The sequence below is a fragment of the Drosophila montana genome, unplaced genomic scaffold (genome assembly GCF_035044405.1).
Source record: "Drosophila montana isolate Dmon_TW-CO22-7 unplaced genomic scaffold, ASM3504440v1 contig_3207_1, whole genome shotgun sequence".
NCBI lineage: Eukaryota > Metazoa > Arthropoda > Insecta > Diptera > Drosophilidae > Drosophila > Drosophila montana.
In genome coordinates this window covers 463766-491207 of record NW_026998086.1, presented here as the reverse complement: position 1 = coordinate 491207, position 27442 = coordinate 463766, and the positions used below count along the sequence as shown (strand labels likewise).

At 44.1% G+C, this 27442-nt stretch overlaps 8 protein-coding genes across 9 annotated transcripts; 3 read left to right on the top strand and 5 right to left on the bottom strand.

The window, feature by feature from the left end:
- The first annotated feature begins 146 nt into the window (after positions 1 to 146).
- On the top strand, positions 147 to 2842 carry l(3)80Fg (dnaJ homolog subfamily C member 16 l(3)80Fg). The gene has a single exon (XM_064688316.1). It carries the CDS (start codon positions 408 to 410, stop codon positions 2745 to 2747), a length of 2340 nt encoding a protein of 779 aa, XP_064544386.1. The 5' UTR covers positions 147 to 407; the 3' UTR covers positions 2748 to 2842.
- Positions 2843 to 3013: 171 nt separating this feature from the next.
- Zcchc7 (Zinc finger CCHC-type containing 7) lies at positions 3014 to 10156 on the bottom strand. Its single transcript, XM_064688315.1, has 6 exons — positions 9996 to 10156; positions 9628 to 9928; positions 6324 to 8282; positions 6057 to 6256; positions 5595 to 5732; positions 3014 to 5535 (listed from the first exon to the last, which is right to left on the bottom strand). Exons 1-6 carry the CDS (start codon positions 10005 to 10007, stop codon positions 3133 to 3135), a joined length of 5013 nt encoding a protein of 1670 aa, XP_064544385.1. The 5' UTR covers positions 10008 to 10156; the 3' UTR covers positions 3014 to 3132.
- Positions 8313 to 9139, bottom strand: LOC135432613 (uncharacterized). Its single transcript, XM_064688323.1, has one exon. The coding sequence runs from the start codon at positions 9050 to 9052 to the stop codon at positions 8381 to 8383; it is 672 nt and encodes a 223-aa protein (XP_064544393.1). The 5' UTR covers positions 9053 to 9139; the 3' UTR covers positions 8313 to 8380.
- Positions 10157 to 10175: 19 nt separating the features above from the next.
- kud (oligosaccharyltransferase subunit 5 kud) lies at positions 10176 to 10684 on the top strand. The gene is made up of 2 exons (XM_064688324.1): positions 10176 to 10287; positions 10348 to 10684. Exon 2 carries the CDS (start codon positions 10349 to 10351, stop codon positions 10583 to 10585), a length of 237 nt encoding a protein of 78 aa, XP_064544394.1. The 5' UTR covers positions 10176 to 10287; position 10348; the 3' UTR covers positions 10586 to 10684.
- TSG101 (tumor susceptibility gene 101) lies at positions 10638 to 12571 on the bottom strand. The gene is made up of 7 exons (XM_064688320.1): positions 12403 to 12571; positions 12226 to 12310; positions 12096 to 12161; positions 11764 to 12039; positions 11496 to 11710; positions 11079 to 11434; positions 10638 to 11022 (listed from the first exon to the last, which is right to left on the bottom strand). The coding sequence occupies exons 1-7, from the start codon at positions 12445 to 12447 to the stop codon at positions 10836 to 10838; spliced, it is 1230 nt and encodes a 409-aa protein (XP_064544390.1). The 5' UTR covers positions 12448 to 12571; the 3' UTR covers positions 10638 to 10835.
- Positions 12572 to 12768: 197 nt separating this feature from the next.
- Positions 12769 to 20684, bottom strand: Ptp61F (Protein tyrosine phosphatase 61F). 2 transcript variants are annotated; one of them, XM_064688318.1, is made up of 7 exons: positions 20265 to 20684; positions 16824 to 16997; positions 16500 to 16762; positions 16047 to 16413; positions 15134 to 15672; positions 14941 to 15066; positions 12769 to 12940 (listed from the first exon to the last, which is right to left on the bottom strand). In XM_064688318.1, the coding sequence occupies exons 1-7, from the start codon at positions 20376 to 20378 to the stop codon at positions 12922 to 12924; spliced, it is 1602 nt and encodes a 533-aa protein (XP_064544388.1). In that variant the 5' UTR covers positions 20379 to 20684; the 3' UTR covers positions 12769 to 12921. The 2 variants fall into 2 exon arrangements, with proteins under 2 accessions (XP_064544388.1, XP_064544387.1); XM_064688317.1 differs by lacking the exon at positions 12769 to 12940 and having other exon boundaries at positions 14329 to 15066; positions 20265 to 20679.
- Positions 20685 to 20776: 92 nt separating this feature from the next.
- 312 (ribosomal silencing factor RsfS-like protein, 312) lies at positions 20777 to 21814 on the top strand. Its single transcript, XM_064688322.1, has 3 exons — positions 20777 to 21201; positions 21256 to 21516; positions 21575 to 21814. The coding sequence occupies exons 1-3, from the start codon at positions 20913 to 20915 to the stop codon at positions 21730 to 21732; spliced, it is 708 nt and encodes a 235-aa protein (XP_064544392.1). The 5' UTR covers positions 20777 to 20912; the 3' UTR covers positions 21733 to 21814.
- Positions 21755 to 22872, bottom strand: Reg-2 (Rhythmically expressed gene 2). Its single transcript, XM_064688321.1, has 3 exons — positions 22540 to 22872; positions 22393 to 22481; positions 21755 to 22327 (listed from the first exon to the last, which is right to left on the bottom strand). The coding sequence occupies exons 1-3, from the start codon at positions 22695 to 22697 to the stop codon at positions 21789 to 21791; spliced, it is 786 nt and encodes a 261-aa protein (XP_064544391.1). The 5' UTR covers positions 22698 to 22872; the 3' UTR covers positions 21755 to 21788.
- Positions 22873 to 27442: the final 4570 nt, after the last annotated feature.

Here is a 27442-nt window from a genome sequence, read left to right as displayed (position 1 = left end):
ACTGTAATTATAAAAGCCACGATTATACATGTTTAAAACCCATGTAGCTAATTAGGTATTTTTGTATGATCAGCGTACTGCGCATTTGTTCCTTGTATGGCAATACTGCAGTTTAACACTCCGCGGCAACCCTGACGGGTTTAGCGTAATAATTTGTCTGTCACAGAAAAACAATTCAAAAAAAGTTTGTGTTTAGAGAATAAACCAAACAAATTTTATTGGAACGCCATGTGCGTTTCCAGCATATCTTAAAGTTTTGAATAAAATATATCCAGTTAAAAATCAATAAGCTCATCAATCATTCTCGTATCTGGAGCACGGACCAACCCCCAATACGCATGCAGCGCACTAGACCCGAAAAAATAAAGAACTAGGAGTAATATTGTAGATTCAAGCAAGCAATCACCATGTTTAAACCAATTGACATGCTGAAAGTGCTTATATTTTGTACATTAGCCGCCTTATGCCTGTGCGCGTTAAATGATCCCTACAAGGAGCTGGGCGTTAGCCACACAGCCTCTCAGCAGGAAATAAGACGCGCCTATAAACAATTGGCCAAGGAATGGCATCCGGATAAAACCAGCCATCCGGAAGCTGAGCGAAAGTTTGTGCAAATCAAAAAGGCCTACGAGCTGCTGAGCGACGGGGACCGGCGGCGCATCTACGACCGACATGGCATAACCAGTGAGGATTCGCATTATCTTAAGCAAAAGCATGACTACAGCGGCTACAATCGCTTCGGATTCGACCCAGTCGAGGAGTTCTTTGGCAAGCAATTCGGCTTTGACCAGGACATCAGCCTTTATCACAAGCTGTCAATCACCTCCAACTACTTTGAACACACGATTATACCGAAGAGCAAGAACAAGCTGCACATTATTATGTTCTACAATGACTGGTGCTTTGGCTGTATACGGATAGTCGGTGCATTCAAGAAGCTGATCGATACGTTTGAGCCTTTGGGCGTGCACTTTGCGACCATCAATGCGGCCCACGAGCCAACTATTTTGCGCAAGACCGGAGCGGATGATATACCCAGAATGGTGCTGGTCCTGGCTGGGCATAGCTATGTTTATCGCGAGAATATCTATACCCAGCAGAAATTGGCTGAGTTTATACGCAAGAAGATGCCCTTTAAGATTGGTCAGCGTGTCAATGATGATAATCTCGATGAATTCCTAAATGGTTGGACCGATAATCGGGTGCGTGCTCTGGTCCTCGAGCCAAGGAGCGTCACCAGATTGAGGTATCTGATAAGCGCCTTTGCCTTCCATGATCGCGTCGCATTCGGCTTTGTCGACCTGACCAGCAAGGGCACCAAGTTGATAGCGGATCGCTATAAAGTTAATCCCAAATTGGATACGCTCTTTCTGTTCAATGAAGACTCCTTGCGGGCTGTTGCTAGCATATCTATGGCTGATATACCCACCCAAACGCTGGACAATATCATCTCGACAAATCAATTTCTGTCGCTACCCCGGCTATCGTCACAGGATGTGCTCGAAGGTGTCTGCCCGGCCGAGTGGAACAGGCCCCGGAAGCGATTGTGCGTCGTACTTATAACAGAAAACTCACCGGAATATGATATAGCGCGTGGTGCACTGCGATACATTGCTCTGGAGTCGGGCTACAGCATGGAAAGAGTTCGCTTTGCGTACATGTACAAGGAGAAGCAGGCCGAGTTTCTTAATGCAATTTCCAAGGGTTCGTTCGAGGACAATCTCCTAAGACTTGTGGTCATCTGGCGGCGTGACAGCACCCAAATCAAATACGAATGGGTCGATGGCGCCAAGCTGGACATAAAAACGACAGACTTTCTGAATAATAGTGCAATTAATACGACAAAACATGAGATCAATCTTACCATACAAAGACTCTTGAAGACATCCGAGGCGCTGACCTACGAGGCATTCGTGCAGAACCTGCTGGACGAACACGCTCAGGGCATATTGAGCAAATGGATCACTAGATTACTTTATCTGGTCGACTATCTATCCGATAATATTGAGGATGAACATCTGTTTGCCGCCTTATCGCTGTTGGGCACCATTGCATTTATGTTCGGCATTGGCTATGTCATGATGTACTTTGTGCGCGCCGAGGAGGAGAGTCTCAAGGCACAGGGTCAGCTGAACGAGGGCCAGTGCAATAAGCCGAGCAAGCCTGTGCCGGAGCTGAAGCTATACGAGCTGCGCGCCGAGAAATATAATGGTCTGGTGCGTCTGCTGAAGCCCGGCTGTCGCACTATCCTCCTGATAACCGATATGCAGAGTCGTACGAAGTTAATTCCACCTTATCATCGCGCTGTTTGGCCTTACAGGCGTACCAAAACTCTACTGTTTGGTCACATGCTGATCGAGAAGGGCTTGTCCTGGTACTCGGAGCTGTTGCGCTTGTCGTTATGCACAAATCAAAGCCTAAAGATCAATCCCAGAAATTGTGTCGGCACCGTTATAGCCTTAAATGGACACCGAAAGTATTTCTGCGTATATCATGCCAAGCATCCGGAATGCGCGCGCGGCACCAAGCGAATGATTAAAATGACCAAGCAATTGCTGGATAGAAATGATGATCCGGAAATAGGAAACTTTCTGGGTGTCAACTATTCGGAGGAATCGGATGTTGAGTCGAATGTTCTGTTCGAGGACAACCTATTGGATGGTCTTAGCAACTGGCTCGATCGTCTGTTCGAGGGTACAACACACAGATACTACATTAACTATTGGCCAGATTTTCCCACAAAGTAGACACGTCCCAATCAACTATTTATGTAAATTACATTGTCAGCCCAATTTCTTGTAAATCCTTGTCTAGTCAATAAAAATAATACGTATTACTAGCAGCTACACACAAATAATTACAAAGCGCTGAATCTCATTTATCCAGCTTCCTCTTGGACTGATGTGGACTAGACGGAGCGTGGAAACTGCCAACATGATGCTGTATTAACTATTTGTATTAATAATCTTAGCATAATATATGTTTCATAACCAAAGAATAAATAAACTTTAAGTGCATTATTACATTAGTTAAACTGAAAGTCCAAAGTTCATTTATTCGGTATTTGGGTAATATCCTTGACATACCCACAAGTGAATCCATGTTTTAAGCTCATCTCTTAAACTAAACTAATTAATTGTAATTGGGCTCCATCAGCGAGTGCAGCCGTATCACAGCGCGGTAGTCATTATGCGACAGCTGACCGCGTCGCGAACGTTCCAGCACGCGCTGCAGTCGCTCCAGGGTCTCCCCATTGGCCGTCAGCTTGAACAGATTGTCCAGATATTTGAGGGATTCACGCGACCAAAACATGGAGGGCTTGGAGGCATCCGTATTGATGCGTGCATCGCCACGCTCCATGCCAGCCAGCAGGCGAAAGCATTCCGACTGCAGCGGACGATTGCGTTGCAGTTGCAACCTGGCAGGCGCACGTTGCTGCATATTGTGGCAGGGCAGCTGCTGTTGGTGTTGCTGCTGAACTGGACCTGGCAATCTGGCATATGGCTGCAGGCGCTGCTGCTTTCCCGGCCTTTGTCTATTGTTGTTGTGGTTGTTGCTGTTGTTGTGCTGATCCACGTGCTGCCAAATGGGCGGCAGCGGTGGCAGCTGCCGTTTCTGCTGGCCTGCGAACTTGGCCTGCGGCTGTGCGCGTGGCTTTGGTGTGCGATTGTTGTGTGATAGTTGCTGCTGCTGCTGCTGTTGTTGCTGCTGCGTGCTGGACGTGGCCTGTGCGCGTTCATCGTGTTTCCAAACTGGCGGCGGCGGCAGCTGCTGCGGCTGATCCGACCATTTGGCATGAAGCAACGCGCGCTGCTTGGGCGAACGATTCTTGTTAGCGTCATGTGCCCACGCAGGCGGCGGCGGCGAGGCCATGCGATCCGTACGTTTCTGTCCGGCCGGCGGCGGCTTGTAGGCGATTTGCTGGCCCAGCAGCGCCGGCTCTATATTGAGCGTAGACATGCGATTCTTGACATCCAGCTTGCCGTAACTCTGCAGCAGCGCTTCATAGTTGGGATGCGGATAGGGACTGAAGATGATGCGCCAGTGCTCCTCGATTTCATTGCGTAGCGCGGGCGGGGCATTGTCATCGGCAGCATGCTCGTCCAGCAGACGCTTGAGTATGATCAGCAGCTGATCGAGATGCATGTTGCCATTGCAGAGGCCCGCCTGCCCGAACAATATCATGTTGAGCAGGCGCCGCTTGCGTTCGGCCAGTTTGTAGCCATTTTTGGTATTCATTTGCTCCAGCTCCTTGATGCGAAAATAATGGTTCTTGGCATTGCCAAGATCGCCCGTTAAGCTATTGATGCCATCGCGCATGAAGCGTATGAGGACATCGATGCGCTTGGGCGGCTTTTGGCTTTGGAATTCGCTGCTCTTGCGCTTGACATCCTGATTGCGACGCAATAGCATTAGCTGCAGATCCTCCTGATTCTTTTTCAAACCGTATATGACCAGCACGTAGCCGTATTCCTTGAAGTCCATGCGCACATTCACATTACACTGTTTGGCCGAAGCCGTTAGGAACTCGCGACCCTCGGGACTGAACAGATATTCGGTTTGATCGCGTGCCATCAGAATTTTAGCCTCCGACGGCAGATCTGGCAAGCCCTCCGGTTCGTTGGTCGCGGAAGACGATGGCGCCTTGCTATTTACGCACATGGAAATGCCTTGGCTGCTGTTGCTTATGTCGCCGCCATCCCCATCCTCAGCCTCATCTCCATACCCATCCGCAGCCGAGCTGAGTGGTATAATATCGGGCAGATTTTCCATGGGTCCGGTTTTCGTCTGCGCCTGCGCCTGCACGTGCTCAGCTTCATTTGATGTTGTTGTCGAGCTTGTCACCTCAAAGTGCTCCGAGAAGCTGTAATTCGAATCCGAGTCTAAGTCGTGTGGTGTGACTGTGGACCTGCCAAATGCTGTGCTCAGCTTGCTGCTGCTGGGCTTGTTGGCCGTTTTAGCTGCTTTGGGCTTGCTCTGATAATTGCTGCTAATCTCCCCCTGCTGTATCTGCACAGGTTCTGCAACCGTTGCAGATGTAGTTGCTGACTCTTCAAAAACTACAACTGAATTGGTTGCATTAGGCTCCGCTGGCAGCTCCTCGATTGTCACAGACGAAGTAGCTGGTGCTGTGCCACGCGCGGCTCTCGCCTGTGGATTTGGCACATAGTCATTCGTGTAGACTTTAAGGTGCATCGTTGGAGCGAATTTCTTGCGTTTGTCTACAGGACGAGCCAAGCCAACTGCTTTGAGAAAACGCGCATAGCAGCTGTTCCTTGAAAACTCCGAGCTCCAGTTGAAATGAAAAGGCGTATCGATATCAAAAAAGGAACGCAAATCTGTCAGATAGCTAATGGGTCCACTGCGATCCTTGTAGACCTTCTGATGTGATATAATGCGACTGGTGTAGTTCGTATTGCGATACTCGCCAATGCGATGACGACACTCCTCAAACAGATGCCCGCGCGACGAGCAATAGCTGCAGTGCTTGACACGATACTGCACATTGCTCTCCAGATGTGCATTGGTGCGGGTCTGTGGACAAATAAGAGAGATTAACCTGATAGTAAATAGTAGGCGTCAATTTAACATACGGTGGAGTGATAGCGACGCCACTTGTCGGGACACATGTCGGTGCTGTGGCCACGCATCTTGCACAGCTGGCAGACCATGCGACTGTGAAACGAGCATTTGTTGCACTTTTGCACATACATCGACTGCTTGGCGCCGCACTGTGAAATATAAATTATGGTTACTTGTATTGCAATAGATAAGCTAAAAAGTAATTCATTAGATTGTACTCTTCACAACATGTTAAAGATTCAAAAGGGGAATAGATAGATAGAATAGATGCTCTATGATGAAGATATCCGATCGAGCACGAACAAGTATTAAAAGTATTTAATAGTACATAGAAACAGACGATCGACTCGACAATAGCTACTCATCAAGAATCTGGCATCAGAGATGCCTTTTTCCAGAGGTTACACATTCAGTTATATAGCTATAATATAATACCCGAGCTGAAGTCTGTAGTTTATGTACTTGGAACTTACCCCCAGGCAAATGGCGTTTGGGCAGCGCGGTTCGGCGTGGCCCGTCATGCCGCAGGTGTAGCAAACGACGGGCTTGCGTGGACGCGGGCACTTGGAGCGCATGTGGCCCATTTCAAAGCAATTGGTGCACTTTAGATTCGAGCGTTTGCGCATAACCGGAAAACGATCGGCATTTACTATGCGCCAATCGCTGCGTTGTCCTGGAAAAGAGAAGAGAATAGCTTTAAGTGATTTCAATTGTGTGTAAATAAAAGATTCAACACCTACCTGACATGGCTTTAAGTATCTTATGTAAGCTAATATTCTCGCCATGCCAGCTGTCATTGTAGAAGCGACACATTTCATCATTCCAACCAACCAAATCTCCGCCACGCAGCTTCTCCTTGAGCCCCGCCATGTTGTGCTCTACTTGCACCAAAGCTAGTTCCCGTTCTGGTTCTGTCTCTGGCTGCAGCTCCGTGATGCTCAATTCAGCTTCAGCATCCGCCGCTTGCAGCTCCAGTTCTGACTCTTGCTCTGGATCCGTGGTGCTGACCACCTGTTGCTGTCTGTTATCCGGCGAACTCTGCTTGGCTTTGGCGCGTCTTGTATTCTTGTCAATGCGTTTGAAGACTGCGCTTATGCGCTCCGTCATGGCATCATTCATCTCAGCTTCATCCTCAGTGTTCGCGTCGGAGCCAATGCTGTCCATTGCCTCATCGCTCTCACGAGCTAACTGCATCTGGGGCTGAGCCGGCTGCTGCTGTTCCGGCGTGCGTTCCATTTCCTGTTCCTGTTGCAGCAGTCGCTCGGCAATTTGACGTGCCGTGGGCAGAGACTCTTCAGCCCCGGATCCCGAGCTAGCTTCTTCCTGCATTGGCGCTTTCTTAACATCCGCTGGAACGGCACTGTCCGAGCTGCGCCTTTGACTGATGCGTCGAATCTTACGCTTGCAGCGCTCCACAGCCATGCCACGTGCTATGCCAGGCACACCCGTTGCCTGGACACCGGCATCATCGCTGTCCGTGTCGTCGTCATCCTTATCGCATTCATTGTTCGGATCAGATTGGCTTTGGTTGGTGCTCGAGGCGCGTCGCTTGCGCAGACGTTTCGTTTTGTTCACACTGACCTCCACGACCTGCTCCACGTCCGTTGTATCCGACTCGGAGTCGACGTTACGTATAATTGTGGGCACAACCTTCTGCTTGGCCTTGCAGTAGACGCCGCTCTCGGTGAGATCTGATTCGCTTTCGTAGACATCAAGTGCGCGGAATTGTTGCTCATCCACACGATAGTTTTGCTTGATCTCTTCGAGCCTGGATGGCGGCACGAATTCGTATTCGGATGAGGTGTCAGCCGCCTGCTCCTGCTCCGCTTGGCTGGCCGGCTCGGCAGCCTCTCTGATGGCATTCTCCGTCAATACCAGAAGATCCTCGTCCGTGGCACGCGCTCGTTCGGCAAGCAGGCGGCAGGTATCGTTTTGCACAATAAAATCATCGCTGGACAACACCGAACTGCAGGGCGAGTGCAGCTGCGGCACCATGGTCAACTGTTCTGTGGCGCACTCGCCGCCCAGACTAACATCGGCCGCATCCATGGCGTTCTCCTCCATATAGGGCTGTGTAGTCGGCTGCTGCTGCTGCTGCTCCTCGTCGTCGCTGGCGTCCACGTCTATGATGGGCACTGGCGGCAACGGCACAATCATCACGTCATCCGCATCCGAGGATTTCTCACTGTCTACGAGATTGATAAGCTCCAAGGGTTGGCCCACCGCGTTTGGCTTCAGTTTCTTGTTGGCCTGCACGCGCTTGGTCTTTTGTCGCTTCTCTGCCAGACGCTGAAACTGCTCCAGCTTGCGGCTGGCCTTGCCAAAGGGACCTTGCTCCCGTTTCACCTTCGACCAATTAGGTGGTATGGCCACCAGCAGGCGTTGATCAAAACGTTCCGGTTCATCGTTTTCGTTCGCTTTTGTATTTGAGGTTGAATGTGGTTTCGGTGGTTTTTGTACTTGTGGCTGTTTCTTCTGCTGCTGCTGCTGCATCTTTGGTGGTTGACGCATTTGTTGTTGCTGCTGCAGCAGCTGCTGGACTGGATTGAGAGCTTTGGGCTGTTTCGGCTGTGGAGCCGGCTTTTTGGGACCGTTGACCTTCTTTGGCAAGGCGTGAGCAGCAGCAGCAGCAGCAGCAGCGGGTGGTGCAACGGGCTTCTCCTGCTCCGCAGTGGATCCAGGCTCCTCTGATGTGGCAGCTACAGGAATATTAAGAAGGGAAAAAGTCGTTTATTGGCAGAACGAGAAACGTTTTACTTTTTATTGCTGGATACTGATGCACATTTATTTGTCATTGTTAATATCCAGGTGGATTGAGCAGGCATTTTAAATGCTCGTTACGAATATCTCTGTTGTCGGGCTGACTCAAACTATAGCCCTGACTTTGGAGCTCGTCTAGCTGCCCCTCATCGATGTGATAGAGTATGAACGCGTCCATTTGGAGATCGGCCCGATTTGGCCACAGCAGCACAGCCACCGAGCTGCGAAAATCGTTAACAGCTTGATGGATCTGCTGATGGGATGAGTGCAAGTCCTCTAGCATTGCCATCTCCTGTTCGTTCTGCTGGCCCTGTCCAGTAAAGCGTTTCTGCATTTGCAAAGCATTCTCGAGCTGTTGCACCAAACGCATGACCACAAAGCGTCTATAGCGCTCTTCAAAGTGTTGCCGGGGCTTATTGTAGCGGCACGTGTTGCGTCTAATAAGTGTCGAGAGTATCGTGACCTCGACACACGACATCACAACATGCACAGCGACAGCCAGAACAATACCGGATAGCAGATATTCCACCGGTTCCCGGCAAATCTCATCAAGCCAATAGATCAGATCGTAGCCATAATGGACATAATAATAGTCCATTAATGTTACGATGCACAACAGCTTCAGCATAATTAGCACAACAATATTGTAATTGATATCGCTTAACTGACTGAGAAGGGCACGTGGAATGGCCATCATCATACGGAGCATGATTGCCAGCCAGAGAATTCAATATGTAATTTTGAATGTAAATGCTTGTGCTACAAAATGAATTTCGAATTTTTCTAGGCATCATCGATTCGAAATGTTTCGCCCTTAAAATCTCAATCCAAGATGGACAAGATAAATTATTGATTTTAAGACTATTTTAATTTCGTCATAGTTGAAAACATTTCGTTCTTCCAAATATATTATATATATTGGACAGTGCTGCCAACTTCCGCTTCAAACAAGTAGCTAAATTAGCTTTTGGAAATAGCCAAATTTAGCTTTGAAACGGCAGAATTTGCAATACAGATTGGGCCTGCGTTGCCAACTATGTCCTTCCAAAAATATATATTGGACACAGTGTTGTTAGCTTCCACTTCAAACAATTAGCTAAATTAGCTGTTGTATGTAAACAGCCAAAGTTAGCTGGAAAACAGCAGAGTTGGCAACACTGATTGGACCTGCGCTATGGGACTGCAACAGTATTTTTTTTTTTTTTTACAATTTTTGGCACGCCAGAGGTTACTGTTCTTGCCTGTTTGTATGTACACACATAAACTATATAAAATCGTACTTACATTCAACAGGCGTGTTAGTCTTCGATTTCGAGACATCGTTATGCGTTGCAGCTTCACTTTTGGCTTCTTCCCAGTATCGGGGCTTTGCTACCGCATTGTTGATCACACGCTTGCCGCTGACAATGCGGTGTTGTTTTTGTTGTTCTTTTTGCTGAGGCGGTGGTGGCATACTCTGTGCGTCCATGTCCATGTCCAGTGTCGACTGTTGTTGCTGCTGTTCGCTGGTTGCATCATTGTAGTGTATAGACGCATAAAGAATTGATTCCAGCTCATTCAATTGCTCACTGTCCATTTCCTCAAGCTGCAAACAAAGAGAATTCGTGTGAATATGCTTGCACATACAGTTCTTAGTGTGTATATATACTAACATCGCTCATCATGCCAGTCTTTGATATATTTTAATATCACTGTATTTCTTGTGGACATTAAAAAGCGTATCTTGTTATTTTTATATTATTTTTTTTTTTAATTTTACACAAAACCACGTTTTGACTAGAGATGAAAGAATTGTTGCTCATGTAACGATACATCGGCATTATCGATTTGACAAACAGTGTTGGACAATGTAATAAATCGATAAGTAAAACAGCACCCTTACCGCTTGCAGGCCGGCCACGTACAACTACAAGAAATTAACAAAAATTAAAATACCAATTGAATGTAAGTTAAACCAATAAATCCTAACATAATTACACTTACCTGTTGCATTTGTTTACGCAGCATGGAGGCTATGCAGCGCTACGTTTCGCCCATCAACCCAGCGGTCTTTCCACACCTAGCCACAGTGCTGCTCATTATTGGTACATTTTTCACAGCCTGGTTCTTTGTTTTTGTTGTCTCGCGGAAGAGCACGAAAGAAAACACATTAATTAAGGAGCTTTTAATCAGCCTGTGCGCCTCGATATTCCTTGGATTTGGCATTTTGTTTCTTTTACTTACCGTTGGCATATATGTATGAGAACCGAATCAATTGTGAGCATTCCGATCTTAAAGATAAATATATACATGAATAAAATTATTAATAGGCGTGCGAACGTACGTTGGGTTTATTCATATACATGTATGTAATTTCAAAGATTCAATTTAAACTTAAAGCAATACCGAATATATTATAATAACATATCAATTGTGTGCTGCTTGAATATTAGTTGCACTTGAAAACTGCAAATGAAATTATTACTGCAATATACTGAACACTCCACATCCTACTAGCCAGCCAATCCCGCCTTTTGTCTACACTTTTGCATTGTAGCGCGCAAAATAAATTGCTTGCGAGATAGTGTGCGCACATGCTTCAAGAACGTCTCAAGATCAATAACTCCGCCGCGCAGACCCTCGCCCAAATAATAGATGGCATCCTCTGTGGCAGCTTCATCAGCGTAGGCATTAAGTAACCTATAAAAAGGTCAATTAGACACAGGACACAACATCAAATATAGTCAATCACTAACTGTCTATATAATGGCGCAGTTGTGGTAACTGCCTCGTCAGGATCAATGGCTTCTGCACTCTCAAGGGTCTCCAGACTTTTCTGCAATTCCTCCTCCTTATCCCTCAATAAGCTAATGTTCTTCTGCAAATCAACTTCCTCCCGCTCCAAGCGAGTAACGATGGCATCAATCTTGGCACTACCCTCCACCAGTTCTTGCTTGGTGCGATTCAATGTTTCTATTTCAGCTTGATACTGATTTACTTTCTCCTGTATGCGACGCCTCAACTTGTCCTCAACGGCGCTAATAAGTGATGCCTTAATGTGCTCCTCTGTAATTGTACCCGTTGAGCTGGGATTGGCATTACCCGCGGGATTCTAAGACGAGTAAAATATATATATTTATATTGTGTATCTATCGTAGTTTCGTTACACTCACATATCCAGCGCTGCCCGCATAGACTCCCGGCTGTGGGTAATTCATGTAGGGCTGATAGCCGGCGGAGTTACCTGCCGGTCCACCAGTCGGTGGATAGGGCATAAAGTTGCCACCAGTGGGATATGGCGGAAAGCTACCACCGCTAGCGCCAGTCGCGCTTGGATAAGGTAGAAACTGATTTGACGCACCTGGACCGCCTGGCTGAGGCATGAAAGCTGAAATGCGAGGCATTAGTGCATGAAAACATTTAAGATTCATTTGTACTTACAATTCGATGGATATGGCGCAGCAACTTGTTCCTTCGGCTTGGAGTAAACGGGCGGATGATCACCGAATGTCACAATCATAACCTGTATAAGCGACAGCAGATCCGAGCTATGCGGCTGCCAGTCGTGCAAGTAGGGCAAATACACCTTGCCGTTGTGGTCCACATACATGGACACCTTGATCTGCATGGTTGGCGTTGGTTTCACAAAGCACATAGGCGCATTTTGTGGATGGGTATCCATCAGCCATATGCATATGGGAATGTAGTAGGTGTTGTCTGTGAAATCAATATATGTTTTGATTCATTTAAAATAGCATGAAAAATACACTTACTTTTATAGACCACCGGAATGGTGCCCTGCAGTGCAAATAAATCTTTTGAGCTTCCATCGTTGAAAACTGGGGGAAGAATTGTTTATTATTATTTGTATTATTCTTACTCATCAAAAATGCCTCAGCTCACCAAATTTTTGCAGGTCGTATGTCAGACTGCGATACGTGGTAACGACATCGACAACATCTTTCCTGGTGGCCGCAACATTTTTATACTGTGAATGTGGTCATTAATTAATCAACAATTTAATATTGCGTGACGGGCAACAGGACGGATAATGCCCAGCAAGAACATGACTCATCGTACCTTTGAGAGATATTTAGTGATTTGTGCCTCTTCTATGGCAGGCATTATAGTTCGTTAATAATAAGTCGAATTTAGAGCCAGCACCTGCTGCTATAACAATGATTTTAAAACAAATTTCTTTATAGTCGCAGAACGAAAACAAAGTCGTCGATTGAGTACTTTGATGTGACAGCATCGAGTACATTGACACAATTATCGCATATGTACGATAACATTTAATATATCGATAATCAGTGCATTACGTTATATGGCGAGTGGGTCTAGCATTACGAAAGCGTTACATTTCACTACATTCAAAATACAGTTAAAATGGATGGCTGGAAGAAAACATAAATTGATGTTTATGTTTGTGCATACAAAAAGCCATTTAAAAAATGATTATTTATTTGTTAATTAGTTGCTACAAATATAGGAAATGATATGTTCATCGTCTTTCTTTCTGTTGATGCAGAGGGCGCTGGCACGCCCTCCCTGATAAATGGAGCGATTGCCGGGCAGTTAACTTTGTCTTAGGCACTACTATGTGGCGTTTGGGCGTCTGTAAACAAATAAGAGCACAGAAATCATAATTTTTAATAAATTGAAAAGTCGCCACATGGGCTTGGCTTTGTATCTTAAATGTAACTTTATTTGAATACTTTCGTTTTTGTCTCTTTACTCATTAGGCATATATGCATATATCTATATACATATTTATATATACACATATATATATATTGTATATATATGCATATATTTATATGTATATAGTTATATAAATTACGTGTGTGTTTGCTTATTTTGTGTCAGTGTACTTAGCCAATGTTCAGTTAACTAGGCATTACTATAGGTATTGTTCATTTGTTACTTTTTAAATATATATATATTTTATATAAATATGTATTTTTGCAATAGGTTTAAATATATATATATATATATATATATATATATGTATGTATATTATAAAAATCATCATCGTCGTCGTCGTCGTCGTCGTCGTTTTAAGCGCACTCGCTTTCTCATTGTGGGTGGTAGTTAGATTTAGGTGTTAAATTTGTGGATTACACATATAAAAATAATTTTTTCAGTTTTAATTGCGCTTCTCTTACGCTACACGTATATTATGTGTATTTTATTTATATGTACTTGTTGTTTATGTACTTGTATATATGCTGGAAAATGTGAGGGAGGCAGATAGTATCTGGGGCATACGACTTACGACTAAAAACCATTAAATAGTTTCAACTCATTCTTGTTATCATCTTATCTGCATTAAGTTTACATAAATTAAATGTTATTGTTAGAATACAAAATGGTTTCGCTCGTATCATATAGTATTTTCCATTATTATTTTTATTTTTATATTTGTGCTAAATATTTGCATTATTATTGCTTTAATCGGCGCCTGTATTTTTCAAATTTTTTAATTCTTCTGTTTTGGTAGTTACAGTAGTTAAGCGTGCAAAACAAATGGCCAATTAATAGCGATTTTTTTCAATTTTCGTATCAATTCAATTTCTCATTATTCATGGTTATTCATTCTTTTGGCACATTAATGCATTCATTGCCGTGCGTACTCGTTAAATTAGTTAAACAAGTGTTCCATCATAATTCTTCATAAATAACAACACATGGTACATATACACATATGCATGCATTGTACAGACTCACAGTTCAAAATGTTTACGAAACGTAAGTGTTTAACAACAAGTGAAGCGTGGGCGTGGTCGTCGTCTGTGTGTGTGTGTGTGTCTATGTGCGCACAATATACATATAAAATATTTTAGATAGCAACGTTTCTTTCTCTTTTCTTTTCTTTTGTTTTATTTTATATCAAATTAATGAAAAATTGTACATAGTTAGCGAGCGCAAAATAAAAATGCATTTGCACGGATATTTCAAGTCGATATATATATATATACTTTTTTAAGGTTTGTTCTGTTTCACTTTGCTTGGGTGATTCATTCCGTTTTTTCTTTTCTTTTTTTTTTTTTAAGTGTATCGAGAAAAATTTGTTCTAAAATGTCAGTCTATTGCGCAAGAATCTACTTTTGTGCTCGGCTTACTGCTACACCGAATTCCTAAGTTTAAATGTTGCAGTTGTATTTTTTTTCTCCGTTTTTTGTCTTCTTTTCTTTTTTATTTTTATATATAAAAAAAATTCCCTAATATGCATTGTCATTATCGTTTCAACGAATGCGACTTTTTCGCATTGCCGGCTGTCCAACTCGTGTGCGTGTGTGTCTGTGTGTGCGTGAGTGTGTCTGTGGGAGTGTCTCTGTGTGTGTGTGTGTTTCTGCTTGTTTGTGTTCGTGTGTGTGTGCAAGTATTTGTGTCGCGCTGACATTTGATGTTAGCTCGATAAGACCTACATACATATACATACATATGCCCAGAATTGGGATCATTGTCACGCTACTGCCACTACATGCTGATAATTGCTACATCTACGGGCTACTTTCTGGCTTGATAGGGGCAAGGACTTAGGCTAGCTTGGTGTACGCGTAGGCGGCAATGACGCCCACCACAACGCCAGCGGCAATATATGTGAGTAATGACCTTCGTTTTTTCGCCGCCTGCTGATTGTCCTCGTTCTCACGCTGTTTGCGTTTAATTTCGTTGACTTTTTGCTCCAGATTCGACTGGTATTCGTTGCGTTTTCGCCGCTTCAGCTCGTCGCCGGTACTGTAAAAGTTATATAGATATATTAATAACGCTTAAGCCTTATATATATTTATGCAGTCAGGTGTACCTCGCTGTCAAATCAATGCCATTGACCTTATGCTGATCCACCGCAGTTGGCTTCTCGCTGTTGGCATTCACGTCATCTACGTGTGGTGGCAACATGATGACATCGCCATTAGCTTCCTGCTCATTGATGTTCTCGTACTCCTCGTCCTCGTCGTCCTCGTTCACATCGTATTCCTCATTGTCATCGCTATCCGATTCCTGTTCGCTGTGCTGCGGTAACGTCGGCAGCGGTGGCAGTGGACGATTGTTAAGCAGACTGTCTGCCACCTCGGCATTGACAATCTCTGGCTGATTGATAATAATGTTGTTGAGCGCATCTTTGCTGCTCAAGGTCTGTTTGTCGGTGATGCCATCCCCCTCGCCCAAGTTATCCCCATTAGCCTGGGCTGCATGCATATCCAGGGAGAGCACACCACCCGTGATGGGCGCCAAGGGCAAGTTCAGCGAATGGGAACGCGGTGGCAATGGTGGCGGCTGCTCCTCCTGCCCGTGTGAGTCCATGTCGTTACTAATGATTGGTTCCTCGACACCCAGAAAGCTCTGCAAATGATCAAATATGTCCGGTTAGCAAGATGTATCTCATCATGAACTAATAAAGAATTGCGCTCAAAATTAAAGTAGTTACAATTGTTCTTATATTCGACTTGGAACATCTAATTTTGGGCGCGCGTAAAAAAGTATTTTGATTTTGAGCACGGTTTAACTTTTACCCAAAATACAATAACAAACAATTTATACAATTTGTAGTTTTCTGTAACAAATTCTTATACAAAATGATCAATTTTGCTTCACGAATGCCGACTTAATGACAGGTATGACAAGATTTCGATAATACTCTCGCTATTCCAAGCTTGCTCTGTTTAAAATTTAGTTTTGAACGCAATTGTTAAGTTCAGCAAAGTTAATGTACGTACGGGATCGTTCAGTTTTTTGATGCCCTCGATGATTGCCTGATATGAAAAGTCCCACTGATCGGCCGTCTGTATGAGACCCATTCGATAGCTGCGCAGCTCGCGCAACACACTCGCCACATTGCAGTCGCCGTACTTCTCCACAAGCACCAGACAGCAGTCGACCAGGCAAAATGTGCCGGAGCGACCAATGCCGGCACTGCAGTGCACCACGGCTGGGCCCACATCCGCCCCCAGAGCGCCCGAGTCGCGCACCAGTTGCAAGAACTTTAGAAAAGTATCCGGCGAGCTGGGTATGCCAAAGTCTGGCCAGGTCGTATAATGGAATTGCATAACCTCACGGCTTTTATTCGTTTCGAGATCAGTTAATCTGTGAAAGAATTCGCATGATGTGAGTCGAGAAATAAACTAATGATTGTGTCTTCTAGGTCCTCTCGTATTTTTGGCTTAACTCACTTGAACCACCGCCGCACAAAGTTCTGATAGTTCTCGCAGCAAATTAGCTCTACGGACAACTTGACATCCTTCAGATTAAGTGCCTGCTTCGGCCCCATCTGATCCGGCCAATACAGATGGCATTTAACCTGTTTCTTCTCCACCAGCTTGTTGAGCATAAGAATGGCGCGTGAGTTCTGCTCCCAGACCATCAGCCAGAAATGACCCACCGTATCCAGCAGCGGACCCTGTGTCAGTATATATTGACGATCGGCGCGTACCACCTGCAACGATATTACGATATTATATAAAGACATCAGCTCGAATAACGTACTTTTAACTCACCTTCACCAGGTTGGCATTGATGTAGTCTACGCTACTGCGTTTTAGCACAATGCGCGAATGATCATAGGGATTCACATCCCTATAACGGTTCAGTCCCCGATTCGGCGCACGCTCCGATTCTAGCGTAGTAAACTGTTGCTCTTTAGCCTCACGATCGCATTTATCACTTATTTCCTGTACAAAAAAAAACAAAACAAAATTAAATAAATAAAAACAGACATTTAACGATGTGTGGGTGGAATTTTATTAAAAAGGAATTATGGCATTTCGCAGTGATATAAAGAGTGGAATTTCTCAGTGTGATTCACACATGCAGTGCGCGTATGTACCTAGATAATATTTTTTGGGGTTGCCCTCTCGCAACTATCGGCCAGTCATTAGTCGCTCCATCGGTTTGTTATCTGGGCCTAGCGACTGGCTGGCTTCTCCGTCAGGTCGAGCTGGGCCACGTTAGCATGACTAATTGGTCAGAATGAGCGCGACATGTATGTGCATGCATGGCTAACGGTATTATCTTTATTATCAGCTGTCGCAGCTGTAACTGCAAGCGCTCAATATCAAATCAGAACTAACAACAAGTTCAATGTCGTCTGGCCAAGAGTTGGCTAACGCCAATTGCTGGCCACTATAAATAGTACAATTTTCTGATGAGTAGATTTTAAAGAGCAGGGAGGGGAGTGCGGGGCAGATGACTAACGAGTCAGGCGGCATAAAAGAAGTTAATTTACTTTATTTTGTTTCTGCCTTCTTTATTTTGTGTTGTGAATTGTATGCGACGCAGTTTTTGATTGCAGCGCGAAAAATCAGTTGCTAATTGTCAGTTCGTCATTAAGTAGGTGAATCAGTTTTAAGTCGTCAAGCCACTCCTCGATAATCAGCACAAATTGAGGCTGACGACTGGCGAGTGTTATGAAATTTAATTGAAAAGAACATTGCCCGATAACGTACATATGTACATATGTATGAAAAGAGCCAGCGAGAGAGAGAGAGGGAGGAAGAGAAGGGGAGCGCGACACAGCAGAGATAAAGCAGTGCAGGCACATTACAATATGCGTATAGACAAAACAGAAAATTGCGATGAGCATCAATGCGGTTATCAGCAGCGTAACTGTTACCAGTTCCCGTTTATCAGCAACGGTTTATCCAAAAATAACGGATTCAATTAGCTGTGCACTCTAAGCAATTTAACAAATATATAAACATATGTACATATATGGGTATATGTATGTATGTACATACATATAAATATTTTAAGCCTATGTGGCAATGTAATCAATGTATATAACACCCTCGCTCTCTTGCGTTCTTGCTCTCTAGTTTTTTCTAATTAAATCTCTCTCTTTTCCCCAAATTTTTTTTATCACCAACTCGTTTGTACTCCAAGACTCGACGGTTACTTCACCGTATGAGAATCGCATAGAGGCGATATTCAATTGTGCTTAAATTTATTAAACATTACAACTAATAATATACACTTCTGCGAATTCGCATGTTTTACGGGGTATCGGAATTGCATGCTGCATGAATTGCAACGGCACAACAACAAATGCCGAACTGCATAGAATGTGGGCAACGAGTTCGTCACAGTCTGTGCGGTATTTTTTGCTGTTGCTGCTGTCATAAGGAGGAGAAGCAGAGGTGATAAACAACATAAGAAAGCAGACCAAGAAAACGGTACTGCCAAAAGATTCGTGTATTGAAGTGCGCATATAGCATAACAATGTTGCCCGTTTTTGCTGCTATTATTAATATTACTTTTATTGCTGCTCCGATTAGTGTTGGAGGAGGAGGAGCATAATTCAATAGAATTCATTAGGAGATGCTTTCAAGCGAAAAACAATTTTGATTTCATCAAGCTTGGCTCTGCTGTTGCCGAGTTAGTTGGAAAGTTAGATTATCCTCGCAGCGCACAAAGGACCGCAGTGACACACGCACACAAAGGATGAACGGAGCATAAACAACGCCAACAACAAATTGAGCTCATTACATAAAAATTCGAACACACACATACATATACACCCACACGCGCGCGCACACACACACACACACACACACAGATCCATGTAGATACAGATACAGCTACACGCAGCAGGCAATGTCATCCTAACTGCGAAGTTAAATTCCGTGAAATCCCAATTCAAGTGAGTCGCAAAGCGACGATGAAGCGGGCTGAAGCAGCAGCTGAAGACACAATTCGCCGGAACTGGCCATAAAGCAGAAACTCCAGCTCTGGCAAAGACGAAGTAGCGAAGAGGCAACGGGAAGCAAAGAGAAACCCAGGCCCAGACCGAGACGTATGCCCTTTGTGCCAAGCGCAAAAATTAGTTATGTATGTCTGTGTGTGTGTGTGAGAGACTTCAACTACTTGCATTGGCAGGTCCCGCACTGCCAATTTATTTTTGTTAAGCGACAGCTCATCAAACTTTTCCATACTAATTTACGCCTTGATCCTTCTTTACAACTGTAAAAATAAAGTGTTGTACAATGCTTATAGAAATATGTGTGTAATGCAAGCAACAATTACAATTATCAGCGGGCAGCAATCAAAACAAATGAAATTCAAAACATACACACACAGAAATTTGTATGTTTGTATGGATTTTCCCTAGAATTGTGTACAAATACCGACAACGAATTCGCAGAACTCCAAATGCTTGCGACGCGTACGGCGCTTTTTTTTATCAATAATAATAATAAACTTAGAAACAATTTTTGGCAATCCTAATCGTAAACACCGTGCCTGAGGCCAGAGTGCATGTCTAGTCAGAGAACAAGTGTAGGAAAATGGCTACAGAAATCAGAATTTGAGCGAATTGCAAGGAAAGAGTAGAAGCAGAAGAAGAAGCAAAAGCAGCATCCAAGAGCAACAAGCGAGAGCGCATGCAAAGTGCAGCAGGTGAGCGTTAGCGTCACTTTGTATATATATGTGTGTGTGTGTGTGTGTGTGAGTGAATGAGTCGGGTGAATGTGTCTGTGTATGTTTGAGAGAATGTGCCTGTGAAATTTTCGGCCAAACGTTGCGCGAGCGCCACAAACTAAAGCCAAAGACCGGAGTTGGGCTGCTGCTGCTGCTTCTGACCAACACCGACACCAAAAGCTACAAATACAGGCGCACGCTCACATGACAGCGACAGCAACAAAAAATAATAGCGCAGTGGGGCTGACCGTGAGCAGCGTGCCTACACAGACACACATCCATGTATGTACATACATTTGTAGTTGTTTTTTTTTTGCTGTGTGTGTGTGTGTGTGTTGGTGGTGGAGGCATCGGCATCTGCAGAAGCCTTTTGCGCACTCATCACATTTTCGTGGAAATCGAATCAAAAAGGAATAAAATTGTATGTGTGCGCCCGAGTGTGTGTATGCGTATGTAATGTACATGTTGGTGTGTGCTGGTGCCCTTCTTGCCAGTAGCTGGGTGTACACTGATATGGTACTTACCTTGTAGTAAAGAAGCCAACCCGATCCAGATTTTTTGTCATTATATTCCTGTTCGATTTTAAGCCTGGCGGGTGTGTTGTCCCTTTTCGGCGCTGCTGCATTCGTCTCAGTCATTGTACACTTGGTTTGTGTGTTGCTTGTTATTTTAGAATTTGGAGTAATTTGTAATGTCTGCTTGCTTTTCTATCTTTCTTTCGTATGCGTTTTGTTTTCGACACACCGACACACCAACACACGACTCAAACGACCGAGTAAATAGTGCGTAAGAAAATTTGACTACTGCGGCGACGGTCTGACGGTTGTGTTGTCTGTTGCTAACACGCTATAGCGCGTGTGCTAGCGGCAATTGTATATTAATAACTAAATGCAAGCGGTCAGCATTTGCCACATTATTCACTGGAAATTGCGTTTAAAACACTAAATGCGTGCGTTTAGTTTTGATTAGTAATGTTTTTCTCTTTCGCCTTTTTTCTTTCCGCAAAATTAGCAGTAATTGATGTTTCGATGACGAGCAACAAAAGTTATCGCTTCATCTATCGATTAGCGAAGTTGTGGTTAGCACGGTCACACTGGCCTGCAATTTGAACACGTTGGCATGCCCATACACAAACAGCTGTTTTTGGTCGCGTAATAATTTTTGGTTGAAATATGTTAAAAACACGCATTTTTCGCTTAATACACGACAAACGATTGAGCGTGCCTATTCTGCGCGGCTTTCATCATGAGTTTAGCAAACCCGAGCCGCAGCCCACTAATCCCAATGTAAAGGAACAGCAAGAGAAGAAATCGTTTGTTGCGGGCGGCGTACAAAATAAATACAAAGTATTCCGGGATGAGGAGGCACAGGAGATCTTCGATGTGGAGGAGGCGCGTTATCAAGAGCGCGAACTGCCCGCGGAAGTCGAGCAGGATCAGTACTTCGGTCTCAATTTAAAGAGTAAGTGCGGTCAGTATAATTTTGTGTCCATTGTTTATCCTTATTTCCTGTCAGGAGGCGTTCGCGGCGTTTTTGACGTGGAGGATCTGGTGGAGCTGTTGCGCAAGGAGAATGTGGATGATATTTTTGTTTGTTATGTGCCCGAGGAGCTCAAGTATGTGGATCATCTGGTCGTTTGCAGCGCACGCAGCTACCGCCACATGCTTGCCACAGCGGAATTCGTGCGCCGCATGTTCAAAATCAAGCGGGCGAAGGGGGATTTGCTGCCCCGCATCGAGGGCGAAAAGAGTCGAGACTGGATGGCCATGGATTTGGGTGAGCAGTTGTCATACTGTCTAAAATCCACTCATTTATTTATATTCCATTCCCGCAGGTAACATTGCACTGCACATATTCTCGCCCAAGGCACGCGAGGATTATGATCTGGAATCCCTGTGGGCCATTGGCCCCCAATACGATCACGAAAGTCAAAAGCCACAGAACCCGCTGGGCAACATATTCATTGCGCAGGTGCCAAAGCCAGAAACGTAGCTTTTTAAAGTGTACAATACGATTTGTTAATTAAGACCACATTTAATTATAATTGTCTACCAGACGACAGCACCGTCAGAAAGCTTTTTGTGAAAGTCATAGAGGCTGGGAAAGACGTGATTCCGGTTGATGTCCACGCCATACTTCTTGGCCAGATACGAATAGCTCTTCTCGTGCACCAGCGCCGCATGCCAGCCCACCTCCTTGGCGCCCAGATAGTCCGTGGTGGGTCCATCCCCAATGTGCAGGCACTCCTCCGGCCGTAGCTTTGCCAGCCCAGACTCAGCCATGGCACGCTCAAATATAGCCGCCTGCGGTTTCTCTGCCTTTGCCGCATACGAGTTGAGCGCAAAGTCCAAGTACCGATCAAGTTTTGTGTTGCGCAGTAGCGCTTCAAGTCGCGGATCAAAGTTGGCTATGACGCCGACCTTGCAGTGTTTATCCGGCTGGTTGTGCTTGCGCAGCTGCTGCAGCAGCTCCACGCTGCCGTTGCACGGCTGCCAGCATATGGTCGTCTTGTACAGTTCCAGCAAATGGCTGACAAAGTTATCTAATTTCGCATCGGGTATGGGCGCGCCGCTCTCCGCGAAAGTGCCTTGAGAGCAAATCAATGAGTATTTTAGCTTTTGCACTTTGAACCAGCTGCAGTTTATCGCCTACCTGCTATCAGCTGACGCCACCACTGCTGCCACTCGAGTCGCGGCGACGTCTCAATGCCAAAATTCGGATAGTCCCGGTTCATCTTGTACCTGCAAGCCACAAGGAGTTGCTGAAATGCGTAGCTTATCTGCCAATTGCTGTACTCACCAGTTCGCTTTGAAGTTCTTGGCCAGCTCATTGTTGTCGCAGCGCGCACCGAATAGCGCTCCGATTTCGCCATATTGCTTGCCGGGACTGGTGCGAAACTGCAGCAGCGTATTGGTCACATCGAAGGTTATCAGACGAAAGCGATTTAGGCTGCGCATCTTTGCTGGGGTCTCTCTCTATTCTAAACTGACCTGTTTGCCGATTAACTTGTAGATTTCTGCGCCTTGCGTTGCGTCCGAGTTCAGTTCGCGTACTACGTGAGCCGAGTCCATAATTGTTTTCTATGACCGCTGCTGCTGCTGTTGCTGCTGCTGCTGCTGTTGTTCTTATCAGCAAACAGATTTCTGAATCTATTCGTGTGTGTGTTTAGCTGTTTGTTGTGCTTGTATCTCCAGCTGGCTGGCAATTCATTAATGACAAGTCCCATAACTGTCGCTAGTCATTATCAGTAGTCAATTGTCATAAACTTTGTATTGATTTGCATTACAAACATGTTGACAAATAAAACCCGTTCATCGATTGCTTATCAGTTCAGATTTTTCTTGCTTCAAACGCGCGCCCTTAGTTGCGCAGCGTTGCCACCTATCTGCCAGCTAGCGTCAGCTGGCAACTACGCTGTACAGCACTGCCAGCTGCAAGTTTAACTGCTTAGCAAAGACATCAACCTGAGCAGTAGGCGCGTGTGTTTGAAATTTAATTTGAATTGCCTGCACTCAATTTTCGTTAGCTGCAACGTGCGCTTTGGCGCCGCCGTCGTTTCGAGGTCGACGCAGCAGTCGGTTACGTTTTTGCCAAAATATGTGGCGCGGCAACTTCGCATATGGAAGACGTGTCAGTTTTATTAATGCTCGTGGGAAGCAATAACAAGCAGCCGACAACAACAACAACAACAACGACAACACAGCTTGCACGTATCTGCCGTTTTGACCTACCAACTGTCTACCTGGCTCAAGTTGCGGAATTATTTTTGTTTTTGATTTTCTTTCAATTCTGCAAATGCAAAAAATAATGTTGATTTGCAATCAGTGTGACCAGCTGAGCTTGCATCAATACGAACGTGTGTGCATTTTAGTGATGGTATTTAATGATGGTATTTAATTTATTCATTTAGTATTAAGGCAGTTAATGTTTGCAGTTATCGTATTAGCTGTTCGGTGTGATGTCAGGAGGATCAATTACGTTGAAAGTAGCGGGACAGTCAAATTTGTATCCTTTTATTGATGGGCAGCGGCAGCATGAGAGGCAACAAATATAAAGCATAACAACAATAACTACACTCACACACACACACACACACACATGCACAAACGAAATGCCGTAGAAGGTATTCAACGAAATTCCAGTGAAAACACACATAAAAATAACAAAAGCATAAATTCATTCATACCCAAAGCGGCGGCTGCACCGACACCGACAGCTACCAACAATAGCAGCCGCAAACCCAATGGACCAAAAGTGCTGCCCAATCACCCATACACACACACACACACACACACACGCACACACGCACACACATACTGGGGCAACTTCTTTGTTGTGCAAACTTCAATGCGGGGATCGGACAGGGACACGGATCGCAGCGCTTCGGTTGGCGTCCGCTGATTTTTGTTGACTTGCGCGCCCACAAAAAGCAACAACAACAACAACAACAACAACAACAAAAGAGAAGAAAAGCAGAAAAAAAAATAAAACTTTCTGCTTATTTAATCTTTGGGCTGCGCCCAGATCGCAGCACTTTTGGTATTTGCCAATTTTGTTCGTTTTCGCTATAAATAAAGTATCAATATGCCTCAGCCAGTGCTCAGGTTCGGGTTTCTATGGAAGGGCGGGAGGGCCAACGAAAGCATACTCTGTAAATTCCATAAATGCCAGACATCGTTAGTGTTTTTGCTGCTGCTGTTGTTGTCTGTCATTTTGTTAGGGCCCCGAATGCAGCATTATTTATTTGGGCCAAATCAGCGATACCAAGAAAAGGCGAGGTATGTTTGGAATTTACTAAAAACTTCATTTTGAGCAACGGGCATGTTGTTCACCAGCTTCAAATATTCTTTATGCGCTTGGAATTGATGGGCAATTGTTATAGTGAGGTAAGATACTATTTAAATTAAGTTCATACAGATTTCGGTTATAGACCCCGAAATGCTTTAAAGTTAACCTAGAATTGGAAAAGTTGAGATTTGCGATCTACCTGTGCAATATTTATTCGGGAAACGAGCCTCAATTCCAGGCTGGTTTATTGCTGCAGTTAGTTAGAACCTAGTTAAAGCGAGCTTCTGTATCTGTATCTGAACATGGTTCATGTATCTGTATTTGTATTTGTATCTAAATCCGTACCTGTATCCGTATATGTAACTGTATCTATAACTGTATCTGTATCCGTATCTTTATATGTAACTGTATCTGTAACTGTATCCATTTCTGTATCTGTATCCGTATATATATCTGTGTTTGTATCTGTATTAGTATCTATATATATGTATCCGTATTTGTATCTGTATCTGTATCCGTATCTGTTTCTGTATCTGAATCTGTATTTGTATCTGAATCTATTTCTGTATCTGTATCTGTATCTTTATCCGTATATATTTATCTGTATCTGTATCTATATCTGTATCTATATCCGTATCTATATCCGTATCTATATCCGTATCTGTATCCGTATCTATATCCGTATCTATATCCGTATCTATATCTGTATCTGTGTCTTTATCCGTATATATTTATCTGTATCTGTATCTATATCCGTATCTATATCCGTATCTATATCTGTATCTGTATCTATATCCGTATTCGTGTTTGTATCTGTATCTGTATCTGTAGCTGTATCTCCATTTTGATCTGTATCTGTATCCGTATCCTTTTCCGTATTTATACTGTGTCTGTATTTGCATCTGTATCTGAATCAATTCAAGTATGAAATTCACTTTCACTCTAGAATTTGTTTGTCTTATTTAAAGAATGTCTTGGAACTCCCTAAAATGTAATTAAATAAAAGTATTCTAGTAATATGTGCGGATCTCTGCTTTAAATTACAGATAATCCCCTGGGCTAACTAGAAAGTTAATTTGATTGATTTTTGCAATCGCTTCGATTGCAGCTAAATAAACTTACAATAGATATCCACTGACATATGTCCTACCCAATGATTATTAAGTATTTACCTTCGTTTCGCCAACTACTTCAGTTGCAAAAAACAAAACGAAAACAAAAAAAAAAAAAACAAAATGAAAAGGCCGCCCAACTTTCAACAAAAACTTTCCCAAGAAAATTAACCAAGCAACCAGCTCAACCAAGTCAAGTCAAGCCGAGCCGCCGAGCCGCCGACTCGAGCCGAGCCGAGCCAAAGCAAACCAAACCAAGCCAAGCCAAGTCAAGCAGCCCAGCCAAGAAGCCAGCCAGCCAGCCAGCCAGCCAACCAATAATAATAAAGTCAATGACTCCCATGGAATTTCATGTTGGCCCTTTTCGAAATGTGTCTGCCAGTCGGTCGGCCCAACTCCAACTTGGCTGCTTGGCTGACTGGCCGTCTGCCTGTCTGTCTGTCTGTCTGTCTGTCTGTCTGTCTGTCTGACTGGCTGCCTGACTGCCTTTTAATATTATCTGCACTTTGGGTCTTTGGCTGCCGCCGCTTTTGTTGTTGTCGTTGCAGTTGCTGTTGTTGTTGTTGTTTTGATTGGTCGTTTTAACCTGTTTGCGAATTTCAACCATGTTAATAAATAATTTTTAGAGGATTCGCCTGGACGCTTAGGAGCTGCCAGCAGCAGCAGCAGCAGCAGCAGGAGCAGCGCCAGCGCCAGCAGTAGCCGGACATTGGAGCAAAGATGACGACGACGCGACGTTGACTTTGGATTCCTCTGCCCATTGGCAGTCTTTGGATTAGATTCGGCTTGTTGCTGTAGCTGCGCCCGCCTCTGCGAGACTTGAGATGCGGACAGACAGCGCCTGTGGCACCTTCGCCCACAACTCCATGTCAACACTTCAAAGTCTAGCTCAGCGCTAGACAACAGCTCGCAAAACAAACTATCTGGCAACGCTTCTCATTTTTTGTTTGCCGTTAACCAACACTAAAGCTGTAATGCAATATTGTATGAGAAGTGAGTGTTGGAAAAGCGTTTCGCACTTCTGTGGCACGTTTCTTAATTCTGAATTTCAATTTAATATTTCCCATTTTTAAGTACGAGTTCTTGGTAGAAGAAAATCTCTTTTACAAGAAAAAACTCGTTTAGAAACCAAATCAAGGGGAAAATTGGGAACTGACCTTTATATGATTTTAACCACGCTCAAAACTATGCAGCGAAACGCTTGCCCAAAAGTATGCTAGCTAAAATTTATGTTTTCTTTATAAATAAACTAATCTAGATGATAATGTCTATTATGACTAAAAATTGGACTTATAAGCCTCGCAAGTCCAGAGCAAAAAGCATTACGACGACTTCGAATTTTTATAGCTTTGTCAAAACTGAACCAATTTTCATGAGGGATAACCCTTTGATCATAGTTTGACCTCGAGTTCAATTTGACATTATCTGAAGCTTCATGAAAGACTATAGAATACATAGAAAACCCATTCTATCAAACTTTTCCTAGACCTCAAACTTTCATAGCATCATCAAAAAGAAAGAGATTTTAATGTGTCATAGTTAAAGTTATTTCTAGACTTTAAGCTTTCGTAACTTTGTCAAAACTGAACCATTTTTTATGACGGATACCTGTTTGATCACAGTTTGACCTGGAAATCAATTCTGCATTTGAATTTGGAATTTTTTTGGAATTTGTACGCCATAATTCATGTAAGAAATTTTGACTATGGAAAGAATCCTTCTATACGTAAAGCTCTTCCTAGACTTCGATCTCCCATAAGTTTTTGTATTTTCATGTCAAAATTCATATAAGAAACTTGTAC